This window comes from Cervus elaphus, chromosome 27 (genome assembly GCF_910594005.1).
Source record: "Cervus elaphus chromosome 27, mCerEla1.1, whole genome shotgun sequence".
Classification (NCBI taxonomy): domain Eukaryota; kingdom Metazoa; phylum Chordata; class Mammalia; order Artiodactyla; family Cervidae; genus Cervus; species Cervus elaphus.
In genome coordinates, this window is record NC_057841.1 from 10,139,916 (window position 1) to 10,154,045 (window position 14,130).

The following is a 14,130-nucleotide window of genomic DNA, read 5'->3' on the forward strand; positions in this document are numbered from 1 at the left end:
CAAGATTTCTAGGCAAGAGTGAAAGGGGAGAGAGCCCTCAGGGGTAGGCAGGAGGTGGCTGGGTTAAGAACCTCACAAGGGGATATGGTCAGTCCTGGAGTTTCCATCAGCTCGACTTGATATTTGAGGCGCCTTTGATCAGACATCCATAAATGGCCTCTCCCATCAGGAGTTGTTTCACTTGGTTGCTGGTAAAAATAGTTAGTTTGCCCCCAAAAGAGAATTTTAAAGTATCTTCTATCAGGACTGCAATAGCTGCAAGATTTCGAAGGCAGGGAAAGATCTCTTCCCAATAAGGGAGTAGGACACTCAGGGACCACCAGAAACTGATGGGAAAATAGTTGTCCATCCCAGCAACAAAGAAGTGCTCAGGTGAATCTTTTTGTAATTGTTTATCCTGTAGCACCCAAAATGGTACAGGTCTTGGGGGAGAAGGCTGTGGAGCAGGAGGTCAGGACAGAGTAGGTAGCCCCTGTGTCAACCAAGAAATTCTCGGACCTACCTGCCACCTCCAGTTGCACCCTTGGCTCCATCCCTGTTGATGGTTATCTGTGACAGGCGGGCTGGCCGGAGTGGGCCGCTTCAATCCTGTTGAACCATCTTGAGGGAAGGCTTGCACTTGACCTTGAGACTCTTGAGTCCTGAGGGCAGAGTGCCACCCAATGTTCCAATTAATGGCATTTACTGTAGCAAGCCATTTTATGAGACTTGTCATGGTTTCGACACTCTTTGGCCCAATGTCCTACCTGTCTACAGATTAGGCATTTGCCCTGTGCCTTGTCCTTCAAGGACTCGGGCTTTGCCATAGGGCTTCCCTGGAGGGTGGCCAGCATCTGGGCATGCCTTGCCTCTTTCCTTCTCTCCCTCTCCTGGGTCTTGGACTCTCTCTCCTGTTCTCTGTTATAAAAAGTACTGGTGGCTGTCTGGACCATCTTATCTAAGGAGGCAGTGGGGTCCTGCTACTGGGGCTGTTGTAACTTTATCCTGACACCTGATGCACATAGGGACAGAAATTTGTCCTTTAAAATCACCTGTCCCTTATAAGAGTCTAAGTCCAAATTGGTAAACTTTTGGAGGGCCTCTTTTAGACTTTCCAGAAAAACAATAGGGTTCTCCTTGGACTCCTCAATTATTGCTGAGACCAGGCACAGTCCCAACTAATAGGCCTCCTTCTATTTTATGGGTGGACTTCCTTAGGAGTGAGTCTTTCTGAAGCTTATCCTACCCAGTATTGTTGCAACCTGAGAGCCAGGTGACCCGAGTCAGGGTGCAGGTCCCCAGGCAGGTTGAGGCATGTCGGCCTCCAGAGAATTGTGTCCTGGGCGGGTCGAGGCACGTTGACCTCTGGGACCCCAAGCTGGTGGATCCCCGAGCAGGCTGAGGTGTGCCAACTTCCCAGGGATCAGATCCCTAGGCAGGTCGAGGCAAGTTGACCTCCTGGGATCCCCAGGCTGGAGTTGGGCATCTCGAAGGTCTCCAGCACCACTAGTGCTGGGAAGGGTTCAATCAGTTCAGTCAGTTCAGTCGCTCAGGAAGGATTAAGGGGTTGCAATCTTAACTCTTTGCTGGTTTGTCCACTGCGGATGGGACTAGGTACCATGATATAAAGCTTTCCTAACCTGTGCCCTGAGACTGGGAACCTGGTAAAACAACCATAAGCCTTATCCTCTCATTGCTCTGAGGAAATGTAAGTCACTGATTTCCTCCCCTAGTCCTCCATAAGAGCAGCTTAGGGTGTTTCCAATGGTAAATATTTTATTGTCATAGACCCACTTTAGGTAATAACAGAAGTAGTGACAAAGGAGTGGGTTATCTGGTCCTGCTATGGGGCATTAAGAGTATTTTAATAATAAGCGGAGTGTAGTGATATTGCCTACATGGGGGCAGTGTCCTGGTTGTAGGAGTTAGGAAGTGGCTTAAGAACAAATTGATAAGAGGCAACAAACTAGCTGTTCCATAAAAGTGGAATGGAGGTTTGATCCAGGGGTATGTCTCCTATGTAACTTTAGGAGAAGGGTGGTAAGGATTTGGGTCCAAATGGACCTGCAGGGCTAACTCCCAAGATGGCAAACATTATCTCTGTAAGCCCAATTGCCCTTGAAGAGATGCCACCAATAGATGGACTTTTAGCAGGCATTATGTGCCTGTCATCGGCCCTAGTGGGTTTACTGAGTAACGCTGTTGATGCACATGTTGTAAGAAACATGGAAGATGAAGGCCTGACTATCTAGAGAGATTGGATATTATACAGTATTTCTCTCCTAAGGGCCAGCTATTTTCTAGTTGTCCCTGCAGAAGATTGTAAAGGCAACATTGTAAGCCCAGAGGGGGCTCAGGAAAAGGGCATGCAACAGAGGGAAAGGGGCAGGGCCCAACTTTTGAAAAAATGACATAGCCCAAGGGCATAACATAATATGATTAAAATCATATGGGTCCAAGATGACTAGTCAAATTCAACTAAGCCTTGATCCTCAATCTGCAAGCTAAATGACACACCCAGAGGCGCCCGCACACTTCCAAGGCACTGTCAGAAGACGGAGGAGTGGGTGGTTCCCCAACTGTTGGAATGATCCTCCCACTCGTTAGTATGTGAAATCACCCAGCCCACAAAAACTAACCACATCACATTCCATGGCTGCTCCCCTCTGTGATGGCCCACACCCTGAGCATGCTTCTCTCTGAATCCAAACAAATCCACGTCTTACCTATCCCTGTGTCTCTCACTGAGTTTTTTTTTCAATAAGGCATCAAGAGCCTGAGCTTCATTAGGTCCTGAAGCCAGGCACTGTGGCTTTTGGCCAGGCTCAAGTCCCAGTCGGACATGACTAAGTGACTAAGCATAGCATAGAGTCCCTGCCACGAGAGTTTGAGTCCCAATCTTAGCTAAATGGTTTCAGGCACAACTTTCAGAAATGGAAAGATGATGACCTGCCCAATACTTTGTAAACAGTGGCAAAGATGGAGAGAGGAGCTGAAGGATAGGAGGAGAAAGCAGTGGGGAAAACATGCTTCATAACCTGCCAGTAAATCTGCTAAATACCTGACCTGTGCTCACAGTTTTCATTGGCCTGATCCTTGGAAATAAGTAGATTTCTGACCGTAGAAACTGCCTGGGTGAAATACTTTGAATTTTGAGGATTACTTTATTAGCTGCCACTTTATTATGTGTCAGGGGAGTGTGTAATTTCCTCGGTTCTGTCTCACTGCAGCAAAAATTTGAAGTGATGGATGAATCAGTGTTACAGCTCAGTTTTATTTAGAAAGCAAAGGAAAATACATCCTCGGGCCATGAGGGCGGGCCGACGCAAAAGATGCAAAGAGAAGCCCCCAGCTCAATTTTGGCTCCTCTTTTTATATTTTTTACCCTCCCCCTGAGCCTGCTGTTTGTAAATTGGGCTATCCAGGAGGGCTGTTTGGTTTACCTGAGGTCCTCACTCTGGTCCTCAGACCTTCCTTTGTTCTATTTTCGTGGGCTTTTCCCTTCTTTGTCTTTTAGCCACTGCCATTTTGTACTCTTTTTTCCTATTCTAACTACCTAACATAAGTAAACCTTGATTTCTTCCAGATAATTTTACGTAATAAGGGGGTTGGTTTTTTAAGAGACAATCACTTTTGACAGTGTATATTGAATTTCCAAGTAGAATAAGTCCTCTAAAAATTGATAGAATGTGTGTTTTTTCAGCAGTAGTCAGAGAACCAAATAAATGAATGAGATTTAGTTGCTGAGAATATCACAATTTCTATTGTATTTGAAGACTTGACCTGGAGGGTTAATTCTCCACCGATAAACACAGTTGCAAGAATCTTCTCTTTCTGGGATTGTTCAGAGCTAAATTGGTCAGCTAAACTTTTGTTCCCTGATATTAAATTAATTAAAGTATCTGTTGACTCTTTACTACAACCCTAGAAATATTAACCCACTAAGAAATTAAAAATACTTTTTTTTGTTTAAAAAAAAAAAGCATGTCCCTAGCCTTAAAGAACTCATGGGGAAAGATGAAAAACTTATACTAAGTGTTAAACTCTTTTAAAAATTAAAAGTAGAATAGGATTTAAGGCAAAGATAACTTTCTGATAGATTGGAATGATATTTCAAAACTCTATAGATAATTTAATTCTGATAGGATTTGGATAGCAGAGTAGAGATGGAGTTTTTCTAGGACACAGAGAGAGGAAGGGAATAGAGTGGCCAATGAACCAAAGATCTCAGGAGCATGTGGGGAGCAATGGGAAGTGCTTATGGGCTGAATGTATGTATGTCCTCAGACATCCTTGAAGGAACTGTGAGAACATACCTTGATTTGGGAGGCAGGAAGGTGCCATTTAGTTTTTTTTAGCAGGAGGTAAAAATAAGAATCTTTAATGAACTACTGTGCGTTCACATTTTAGATGAGAGAAATATTCAAATGTACAATATAAAGACAATTCGGAATCCAATCCTACTTTGTTTCTGGTGTCTATGAGACAGGATTCATTTCTGTTCAAGGAGCAGAAGCTGTGATGATTTGTGTCTTAGCCACTGCACAGTGTGCTTATTTGTTTGTTTGTTGTTTGCCTGGCAATTGTATAAATGTTAGCAAAGGTGAGGAAGGAAAAATGAAATAGTAGTGGAATAGTAATTTTTTTGCAAGTGAGGATGGTTTCAATTAACTGGAATATTTGCATAATTATCTGATGTAATGTGTCAGGAATATGATTTACTGACAGTCCTAAATGCCCTGTTCCATTCCCAGTCAAACCACCAGTATTTAATGATAACTGACTGACACATTGGTGTTTTCTAAGACATTTTTGAGACTCGTTAAGTAGCAGAAACAGAAACAAAATCACTTTTGGAGAATTTGGAATCCAAATCTTTAGTGCCTTTACTAAGCTCCTGTTCTACCTCACTGTTACAGAATGCAATGCTATCTTTACCTATAGATTTAAAATTTTAAAAGCAAGCCCATCCTACTTAATAGTAATTGTAATAATTTTTCCACCTCTTTCTACAAGGTCAAAGCATATTTATGATCTTTTAAAGGTATTCTTTACTTGATGGATTAGCTGTACTTTCAAAACCACTGCAGTTTATCAGGTAGTAAGTGTTTTCTACATTTTTAGGCCGCTCTAATCTATTTGCAGAAAACTCCTTTTTTGTTCTACTTACACATTTTGACAACATTCATTATCTGCTAAACAGACCATATTAGTTCTGCAAAATGGTTGACTGCAGAAATTCAAATGTAGTTTCCGTACTGAAAAGCAGATTTTTGCAGTAATAGATTGGATCATTACATTTTACATTATAAAAGCTTTACACCATGTTGAAAGCAGGAGTCAAATAAAATGTTAAGCCTGATACTTTTCAAAATGACTGCTGCATCTACATTTAATTCTGTTTTTCAAAATGACAATTACATCTTTTTTATTATTTAACAAGGGACTTAGAGGCAAACCAAGCAAAAGTAAGGAGAAACTCTCCTGGGAATTGGGATGAGGGAGACAGCGGGGGGAAGGGCTTGGAAAGTCAGAGGAGTGCCTGGTTCAAGTTATGTTGCTTTTCATTTTCAAGACTTGATCATTTAAAAAAATATTCCTCTGGGAATGTTAAAATACCTCATGTAAAGCATTTTCCTAACAATTTTGATTAATATAGAAAATACATTTTAAGAAGATAACTTTCCTTAAAAAAACCAAACACAATATATGGTTTTGAAGGTGAAAATTATAACATGACTGCACTGTTAGATAATACTGATCACTGATAAAAACTTTACTGATTGATGAACCACTGTAAATTTTGTGTTTTGTTTCTAATGGGTTTTTCTGGGGATACCTGTCCTGAAAGGGGTTATGGAACTATTATTGACAAAGATAAACACTAGAATTACATTTTATGAGATGTGGATGATTAAAAAGGCAAAAACAAAAATTACTTTAAAGCACTAGAGTCTGTAATTCATTGTGCAGTATTACTCCGGAGATTCGCTATAAATAACCAATTATTCTGATAATGAAAGAAATTATTTTTGTAATATGGAAAATGATGTAATATTTTTGTTAAAAAAAAAAAAAACCTCCTGTGCTCATTAGTACGTGGGACACAGTCGAGGAAAGAATACATGAGCTGAAAGACAGGATAACAGAAACTTCCATGATAGATATGAAGTCATATCTAACGTTAGAATTTGCTTTATTAGACTCATCACTAGTTCTTGTATTTTTATAACCAAGTTATGTAATTCTTACTTTTACCCAACATGAATTATAATCTGGAGATCCTAGGCCATCATACCTAAAGTTAGTAGAATGTGTGAAATATATGCCAAGTAGGCTAATTTTATTACCATATTACATATTAAAAGTCAATGAGAATGATATGTATTTTTCTTATGTTGTTCAAGATAAATTTTCCCTTGTTCTGAATTTCCATGATATTCCTTGCTTCTTTCATGTGCTTAAATGAGATCATAGGGTTTGGTTTAGTATATAGTCTCTTCATTAGTATTTTGTAAGCATACACTTTCCAAAGTATTTCAATATTTCCATTAAACTAAAAATTTTTTGAACAGGACAGTTAAATTTATACATACAGAATTTCAGTGTAAAGCATGATGTTCTGCATGTGGTCAGCACTGAAGTTTCGCTAAAAGTTAAAAAAATAAAAGAAGAACTCGCATTGATAAAGTGCTTCATTTTTATGATGGAAAACCTCCTGTGCCAGTTTTTTAAGCTGAACACATCTAGAAGAATGCCAGCTCTGTTAGTAGCACAAGAAATAATTACCACTATGGCAACACTTCTGGGGATGGAATGTCTGTCTTATCATTTATCTCAACTTGATGGCGAATTATCATACTAATCTTTTTTGTTTCTAGGTTTGTGATGTGAGTGATTTACAATTGTGAACATCAGTTAAAACTGTTTTCTTCATCTTTTTCTTCTCCCCTTTTAGCTCCCTGTGAAGGCAATACTTTCTTCTGCCACAGTAACATGTGTATTAACAATACGCTGGTATGCAATGGACTCCAGAACTGTGTGTACCCTTGGGATGAAAATCATTGTAAAGGTAATCATGAGTCCCTGGACTTGGCAAAATCTCTCTATCTGTAGTGTGGGAAGAAGCTTATCCAGCGTTCGTATGCATCAGCCCATCTTAAAAATAGATTGTATATTGGCTTTATGAACTTCCTATATGTTTTAGAATTGATTGGTAGGCCTTTTTCTTGGCTCTTATTCATGTTGTTTCTGCATTCCTTAACACACAATGAACTATCTTTTACACTTGAGTGGGTTTCCCTGGTGGCTCAGATGGTAAAGAATCTGCCTTCAATGTGGGAGACCCAGGTTCAATCCCTGGGAAGGGAAGATCCCCCTGGAGAAGGGAATGGCTACCCTCTCCAGTATTCTTGCCTGGAGACTCCCATGGACAGAAATGCTTATTGGCTGATCTCCCTTCTGGAGCTGCAGCACCGTGGATTGGCCACTGGATCTTCTCAAGCAAAGTCGGCTTTCCTATCAGAAGCTCCTTCGTCAGTGGCTGCACCTCTTTGTCAGTCCCAGTCTGTCTTCATGGGACTTTGTGCACATAGTTTAGAGATGAAGGTGTATCCAGGGAACCTTAGGGCTCTCAGGTACCTAAAGGCGCTTACCTCGACTTCAGTTTTCCTACCGAAATGCTCTTTTTCCTTTCCAATGAGAATATCTTCCTTTGATCTAGCTTCCTACTGTGGCCTGTACACAAAGATTTGTTTACATAGAGAGCTGAGACTGAAGCTCCAGTATTTTGGCCACTTGATGTGAGGAGCTGACTCATTGGAAAAGACCCTGATACTGGGAAAAATTGAGGGCAGGAGAAGAAGGGGGTGACCGAAGATGAGATGGTTGGATGGCATCACCGACTCAATAGCCATGAGTTTGCGCAAACTCCAGGAGATGGTGAAGGACAGGGAAGCCTGGCGTGCTGCAGTCCATGCGGTCTTGGAGTCAGACACAACTTAGCAACTGAATAACAAAACTCTTGGCTTGGTTATGAATGATGCAGGTTTTGGTTAAGTTCAAAGTACCACATACCCTCTTCTGTTCAGATCTTATGTTCACCAATTTGCAAAGATAAAAAAAAAAACGGGCTAATAACGCTCCATGCTTAAAGTCCAGTGTGTGTGCATGCTTAGTTGCTCAGCTGTGGCTGACTCTTTTTCAACCCTGCACTGTAGCCCACCAGGCTCCTCTGTCCATGGCATTTCCCAGGCAAGAATACTGGAGCAGGTTGCCACTTCCTCCACAAGGGATGTTCCAAACCCAGGGATCGAACCTGCATCTCTTGCATCTCCTGCAGTGGGAGGCGGATTCTTTACTACTGTGCCACCTGGGCAGCCCTAAAGTCAAATATCTTCTATTAAAATATTGAAGCAGAGAGACATTACCACAGTACCTATTGGTCACAGAATCATCAGGAAAAGCAGACCTGGCAACAGTTATTTAGAGGATGTGGGCGATGATCCGTGTTGTGTCCAAGGAACCACTTTGGAATGGACAGGGAATTAAATGTTTTGTGAAGAACCTCATACAGCACTGTTAGAGATCGGCTTTATTTGCTTCAAGCGGATTTGTTGCTGTGGTTCTTGTGGCCCACCTCTCTCCATGGGCAACACCTGTCACCACCACTCTCTATGCGCTGATGGGGGGATGGAGGAGGCAGGGACAGCAGCTCACTTCTCTGGGAGGAACAGTCGCGCTTTATGAATCAGGCTCTGGCTGAGGACGGTGACCTCTGGTCTTCTCAGCTTGCCCCTTCAGATAGTTCCATGCTCGGAGTGAGCTGGGGCCCGTGTGATCGGAGCCTGGTGTGGTCATCCTGCTGTCCAGGTGTAGACCTTCTATCCTACCAGTGGGGCCTGGAGGGAGGAGAGGAGGGCCCAGCATTGGCCCCCCAGTCCTGCCTGGGATGGAGAGTCTGCAGGCTGGATCTGGGGGATGGAAAGGGCCCAGAGAAATGCTGGCGGCTTGCCCTTGCTGGTGGGGTGGGTGCTGTAGCTCCAAACTGGGGCCCATAGGGAGAGAAACCATCAGGATGAACTGAGGGTGGAGGAGTTCAAAGGCCACAGGCTATTCCTGTTCTTAAGGAAATTTAGTAGATTTTCTTGAACGTATGTACCTCTGTCTGCTGTATGCCCATTCAATTTCCGGAAACTTTAAATGTTACTTTTAAAATTTTTGCCAAAACTGTTTCATTGGGGAAAAGACCCACAGAAATCCTCATGCCAGCATTCCAGAAGTGTCTGTCTTAAAGTATAATCATAACCTTTTGACATCAGAAAACTGTGACTTCAGTTATCCACATCAAGACTAAATTCAAAACAATATAGGTATGTTCATATTCCCATTGGTGGCACGTGTGAGTTTTCTTATACCAATGAGAAGAAAAAGAAGTTACTGTTTTTAACATGGCCAGTTGATTTCCAGATGTCATCCTCAAGGTTTTCTAAGATCTTCTCCAGAACATATATTACATTTACGGGAGCGATGCTGTGCAGTGGCGTGGGTGGATGCTGGTGGCTGTTTCTGAGGCTAGCAGATAGGGCTCTTGTGAAGTTCTTTGTGTCTTTTAAAGACTCGTTTTACGTTTAAGACAATGAAAATTTTTATGCTCAGCCTGTTTCATCTTGAAGTTCTCAGTGTACACTTTAACTGCTGTATTAATGCGTGGTGGGTTGTTTCTTGTTTTGTTTGTTTGTTGTTTTCGCTCCCTGGACCTGTAGAAAAGAGGAAGGCCGGGCTGCTGGACCAGCTGACCAACACCAGCGGGACGGTCATTGGCGTGACTTCCTGCATTGTGATCATCCTTATTATCATTTCTGTCATTGTGCAGATCAAACAGCCTCGTAAAAAATATGTCCAAAGGAAATCGGACTTTGACCAGACAGTTTTCCAGGAGGTGTTTGAGCCTCCTCACTATGAGCTGTGCACCCTCAGAGGGACGGGAGCCACAGCTGACTTTGCCGATGTGGCCGACGACTTTGAAAACTACCATAAACTGAGGAGGTCCTCTTCCAAATGCATTCACGACCATCACTGTGGTTCCCAACTGTCCAGTGCGAAAGGCAGCCGCAGCAACCTCAGCACGAGAGACGCTTCCGTCTTGACCGAGATGCCCCCACAGCCCGTCAAGCCCCTCATCCCACCCGTGAACAGGAGGAACATCCTCGTCATGAAACACAACTACTCCCAGGAGGCTGCCGATGCCTGTGACATCGACGAGATCGAGGAGGTGCCCACCACGAGTCACAGGCTGTCCCGCCACGAGAAAGCCGTCCAGCGGTCAGTATCTATAGATTTTTTGATGACAAGTATAACCTGAAGACTGAGCTGCTTCCAGCATATTGTGTTCTAGTTTGTCTTCCCATTTCAGTTTCTCTTTCGTTAATGACAAACCGTAGTGTTACAGAGTTTGCCTCTTCTTTTCCTTGTTTCCCGGCTATCTATATTTTTCCTAAATCCCATTTAGGTACATACAGGTGTGCTTACACAGACCAAAGAGATTTCGTTTATTTCTATACATATATAATATTTATTTCTATAAAAGATCTGGTGTTAACTTATATTGCAGATTTATATGGCTCATTTTCTTCCATGTGGTGATAAAGGTTGCTCTCATCAATATTTCTATATTTTAAGATGTGAGATGATATTTGGAATTAATTGCCTTACCAAGGTGGTTAACCCATCTTGCTGAACAATTTTAATGTAAAAATAACATATTTTGCGATATAATGCATTATATTTTTGGTATGAACATTAAAATACTTTTTCCCACATACCACATAATACTTATATTACAGATTGTGTTTGATAGCGTGGTATGCTGAAAACCTTAAACATTTATATTTAATTGTGGCAAGCATTAGTAAAAACATTTTCCTTTTGATATGAAGGCAATATTATCTATATTGTATTATTAGCCCTCAAATTAATAAAAGTCTTGAGGAAAGAAAATTTAAACTTAGGAAAAAAAAAAGTGATTTTAAATCCCCAAATCCAATCTACTTTTGTTTTGCTTTGCATGTTTACTAGCATTTAGTTTATTTTATAAAAGTTCACACTTCCTCAATTCAGAACCTCAGAAACCTATTTTTAGTTGAGATGTTTTTGCATGCTGATGGAAAAAAAAATCTATTTCCACACTTTTATGAATTTTTAGGAATGCTTTTAAGTAAATATTTGTGTGCATATTTATTTTTTTGTGAAAATATTACTTTGTTGAATGAAATAGCCGTAACATTCCAGGTTCTGCCTCATTGGGTCTCTAAGCAAACATGAATCTGAATACAACACAACTAGGGTCTAAACAGAAAATTCAAGGTAAGCACGTGCCCTCGGCCCCTCCTCCCGCTTCGTTGTATTCTGTTTTGTTTTGTTGCAGTCGTCTTGCAGTTTTTTAGGAAATGTGCTCTTTACGCATTATTTCTTGAGATATGTGTTTCATAACATTTCATGATTAGAAACATACTGGATTCAATGCTGATGGATGGATGATTCTTAGTAGACGTAACTTTAAAATACATGTTAATATTCTTACCATCAAGCATTATACTACAATGTAATTTAAAAGGATGTTAAGTGAATAAATTAAACTTTATATGCTTTAAGGTAAAGATACAAAAATTAGTGAACTCTTAAAAGAAATACCAAAAGAAATCCAAGGTTCTCATAGTTAAAAAATTGAATACTGTCTCAATATAACTGAAGTCAACATATAAAACTGGCAATAATTGTATTAATTTGGCAATATCTACTCAAAACGCATACACTATTTGGTGGTACTGATACAATTTGCACACTCTTATTTTTGCATGAATATGTAGCTTATTTCATCTAAATTAAATGCAGCATGTTATGTCAAATTTTATAATATAAAATTTGAATGCTTGATAATGTAAAACTTTCCATAAATATCAGTTGTCTATGTGTACATCTATTTTTGTTATCAGGTAACATAATGGCTTTATTTTTAGCATTTAATAGTCTGTGTCTCTAATTAGACTAATTTGTCTCCAGTTACATTTACTTGACAGTTTATCTCTTCAAAGCTCTTCAGATCTATCAACTATTCTTGAATTAGGTGAATGCTTTTTTGTGCTCTATGTTAACCTGATAAATTGGTGGATTTGTGTGCATATTTCATTGGGAGAAAATGTTTTAACTGTGTTTTATTTTCAGAGAAGAACTATTTATACAAACATGGGGACTGTGAAAAGGAAATTCTATAGTGAATTGTGAAAAGTGGACATATTTCTAAATTCATTCCACTGCCTTTATCCAAACTTAAGAATTACAGACATTTGTTATTACTTCGGCAAGACTTCCCCGCTGCACAATGATATGTTCATTTCGTAATTTGGTTGCAGGCCACCAAGTGCTCCTTAGTTTTTAAATACATTTTGAGATTTACTGGAAACTTGAAGAAGAAATTAGTTCCTGATTGAGACTATCCCAGCTTTATTTTTCCTGTCGGTTTCACTTTGTTTCTATGTTGCTTTATGTCTTTGTTAGGTAATTGTACATTGTGTGATATGTGAAAAAAAAACCCCACACTTTTGGATGAACTTTGTGTTACATGTACATTGTTTTCATTATATAGACTGCTTGAGAATAGTGCGTTCCTGAGTGATTTTGAACATGCTACAGTGAAAAGTGAAAATATGGACCATGGAAACACCAGCTAGAGGCTTTATGGACTATAAGCATCTGTTGTTGTAATATCATTAAATGCAGCCAAAAGTACTAAGTAAAATTACTAGATTGCAATAAGAAAAATCTCATTTTTTTTTTGTCTCTCCTATATACCCCCATTTCCTTTTTTTTTTTTAATCAAAAGAAGATTCCAAGTTTCAGAAATAGTTTTGAGGTCAGGTATTTTACCATTCATACCCTTTAATAGAAATGATTTTTGATTAAGCATTTAGCAATATGACTGATTGACAGTTTAAGAAAATACCCTGCATGTCAGTACTGGATATTTGAGTTGGAAAAATATTCTTTTTATGAGACACATTGTGAAAAGCATGCATTCTCTAATACCGCTGTTACTCTTCCATTTCCTGTCTCACATGCTTGCTCTTGTAACTTTTTATATAAAGATATATAAAAATGTATAATAATTTCCTAACTTGAGTTAAGAGAAATGCTTTCTTCTATTAGAGTGATAAAAACTGACTTACGTAAGTATACTGTTTATATCAATTCGTAGACTACAGGAGGTCCTTAAGAATTAAGGCATGCTTCTTCCAAATTTGACTTTGAAAACTTTATGGAATATGGTCCCCTTTTAGAAAAGAACCTTTTTTTTTCTTAGTACTATAAAATCACAAGCCCTATATGACCCAAATTACACAGTTCTGAGTTGTCCTTATACTCAAGGCACATATAATTCCTGAAAACTTGCTAATTATGATGTTTAACATACATAAATTAAAATATTATAAAATATTTAATTGCTTTTGAATTATATACACATTCTATAAAGTTTGATTTAGTGAGTGGGTAATTTTAAAATATTGAATGTGTATTCTTAGAAAATAATTTATAAAAACCAGATTACTATAAATCTGCTTAATAGCATTTCCAAAACTGCTGAATTCTATAGAATTTTGTCCTTCAAATGGCAAAGCTGTCTAGTCTATCACATTTCCAACCTGGTAACGCAAGCAAGCTCTACAAACTCAATAGATGAATTTACTCACATACATCCCTGTTGGGAATTCAACTTCACCTGTGTTACAGAAACAAATAAATGTGAAAGAAAAAAATTATGAAAAGAAAATTGATTATGATAGCAATTCTGAGTAGTCTGTATTTAAAAAATATCAGTCCACAGAAATAATTACTTCATGAATTTGATAAACTGGTGAATAGAAAAGCTGTGTAGAACAGTATAAAGATTATTTTTATTGTTTTGCTACATATTTTATATACATTATGTTAAAATTTAGTCTTTTTTAATCTGACTTGACTAATTCTTTTATTATCATGCTTGTTTTCATGCCCTTTTTATTTCAAAGTTGATGCATCCAGAGATCTGTTTTTAAGTGCTTGGCTATTCTCTCTGTTGTTGATGATCAGTTGCTAAGTCATGTCTGACTTCTTTGC

General features: G+C 39.3%; 1 protein-coding gene across 6 annotated transcripts in view; it reads left to right on the top strand.

Moving 5' to 3' along the window:
- The window catches only part of NETO1 (neuropilin and tolloid like 1), a 116,529-nt gene that overhangs the window by 87,676 nt on the left and 14,723 nt on the right, over positions 1-14,130 (top strand). For 2 of the 6 annotated variants that reach the window (XM_043889635.1, XM_043889631.1), the window contains exons 8-11: positions 6,938-7,051; positions 9,744-10,302; positions 11,269-11,343; positions 12,202-13,155. In XM_043889635.1, coding sequence (XP_043745570.1) covers positions 6,938-7,051; positions 9,744-10,302; positions 11,269-11,329 — 734 coding nt within the window. In that variant the 3' untranslated portion in view covers positions 11,330-11,343; positions 12,202-13,155. Of the gene's footprint in view, positions 1-6,937; positions 7,052-9,743; positions 10,303-11,268; positions 11,344-12,201; positions 13,156-14,130 lie in introns of those variants that run through there. The other 4 variants (XM_043889632.1, XM_043889634.1, XM_043889633.1 and 1 more) reach the window with 3 other exon arrangements.